Source organism: Prionailurus bengalensis, chromosome A1, assembly GCF_016509475.1.
Source record: "Prionailurus bengalensis isolate Pbe53 chromosome A1, Fcat_Pben_1.1_paternal_pri, whole genome shotgun sequence".
NCBI classification, from domain to species: domain Eukaryota; kingdom Metazoa; phylum Chordata; class Mammalia; order Carnivora; family Felidae; genus Prionailurus; species Prionailurus bengalensis.
The window spans coordinates 87,063,873-87,065,547 of NC_057343.1; the positions used below are offsets into that span (position 1 = coordinate 87,063,873).

The 1,675-nt window shown below is 38.3% G+C and overlaps 1 protein-coding gene across 1 annotated transcript; it reads right to left on the reverse strand.

Moving 5' to 3' along the window:
- Positions 1-204: 204 nt before the first annotated feature.
- LOC122470629 (olfactory receptor 14K1) lies at positions 205-1,149 on the reverse strand. The gene has a single exon (XM_043558481.1). The coding sequence runs from the start codon at positions 1,147-1,149 to the stop codon at positions 205-207; it is 945 nt and encodes a 314-aa protein (XP_043414416.1).
- Positions 1,150-1,675: the final 526 nt, after the last annotated feature.

Below are 1,675 nucleotides of genomic sequence, written 5' to 3' on the forward strand. Positions count from 1 at the left end.
CTCTTTGCTCTCCCCTGCTCATGCTCTGTCTCTCTCTGTCTGTCTGTCTCTCAAAAATAAATAAACATTAATTTAAAAAAACCTGATAACCTGAGGTCATTACTAACAAGTTTCCAAAATATATTAATCTCTAATACAAATAATTCCAAACAGCTAGTTAATTGTGGAACAACAAAACTTCCTACTTCCTAACTTCAACTTTAGTCATCTTTCCATTATTCCACTCCTTTCAACTTTACTTAGGATTTTCCCTAGGGCTGATTTAATATCTTTGCTTCTCAGACAGTAAATAACAGGGTTCAAGGTTGGAGGTACCACAGAATAGAACACAGACACAAACAAGTCCAGAAGAGAAGGCTCATCAGAAACTGGCTTTAAATAAGCAATAGCACCTGTTAGAAGGAATGCACTCACCACAATGAGGTGAGGCAGGCAGGTGGAAAAGGCTCTGGACCGCTTCTGTCTGGTTGGGATCTTTAACACGGTGGTAAAAATATATACATAAGAGATCACAATGCAAACTAAACATGAAAATGCATAACAGACCCCAATGGCCACACAGACATTAATAGTTGCATATTCCTTAGAACAACTGAGTTTTAGTAGAGCAGGGACATCACAGAAGAACTGATGGATCTTAGTTGACCCACAAAAGTTTAAGGAGAATGTCCCAGATGAGTACAAGATTCCCAAAACCCGTCCATTGAGCCAGGAAATAGTCATTAGCTGGACACAGACCCCTTTGCTCATAACACCCTCATAATGCAGAGGATGACAGATGGCAATATAGCGGTCATAGGACATTGCAGTGAGTATGCCAATCTCTGACCCAGACAGTAGTACCACACAGAAGAGCTGTAACACACATCCCAGAAAAGAGATGAAGTCACTGAAGGTGATGGAATTGAGGATGGATTTGGGTAGTGTGGCAGAAATGAGGCACAGATCTACAAAAGACAAATGCCTTAGGAAAAAGTACATTGGACTGTGGAGGCGTTGATCAAGAACTGTGAGGAGGATGATAATTAAATTCTCCATCATGGCCACTAGGTAGATCAGTGAGAATACCACAGTATGTAGCCTCAATAGCATCTGGCTCTCAGTAAATCCCATGAGCGAGAATTCCATTAGTAGTGTTTGATTCATCATATTTTAAAATTATTTGCCACCTATTGAATAAAGAAAATATACATCAGTGTAACAAAATATTATTTACTTCTTTATTTTTGAAGTATGTATACTTTAGCATCATGAGATAGATGGAAATTTTTAAATACCAAAATATTCATATTTATAGTTGACTTGGGAATGAAACAACTATTAGCATAACAGTCCAATAGAACTGGACTCAGATTCATTGTGGAAGATGAACTCCATTTTGCTCCCTAAGTGAACATTTCGAATTATTTTTACTAAATGTATTTCCAGTGGGAATTGTAGAATTGGCTCCATAATTCCAATCGTAATAGAATGCATATTTGTTTGCATAAGTATTATCCTACCTGATGCAAATTTTGATGTGAGTTAGAAGTCACAGATAAATTTTGTTTGTTATGCAATCTGTTTAAATAATTGCCGGGGTCCAGCCCCAGCAGGTCCAGGGTTTCCCAAAGGATGAAAGACGTCGGCAAGGGTACAAATGGACACAGACAACAGCAGTATGTTAGACTGGCCG

What these genes read in the sequence shown, in the direction of transcription:
- LOC122470629 (XM_043558481.1), bottom strand. Translation starts at nt 1,149, where the DNA reads ATGATGAATCAAACACTACTAATGGAATTCTCGCTCATGGGATTTACT.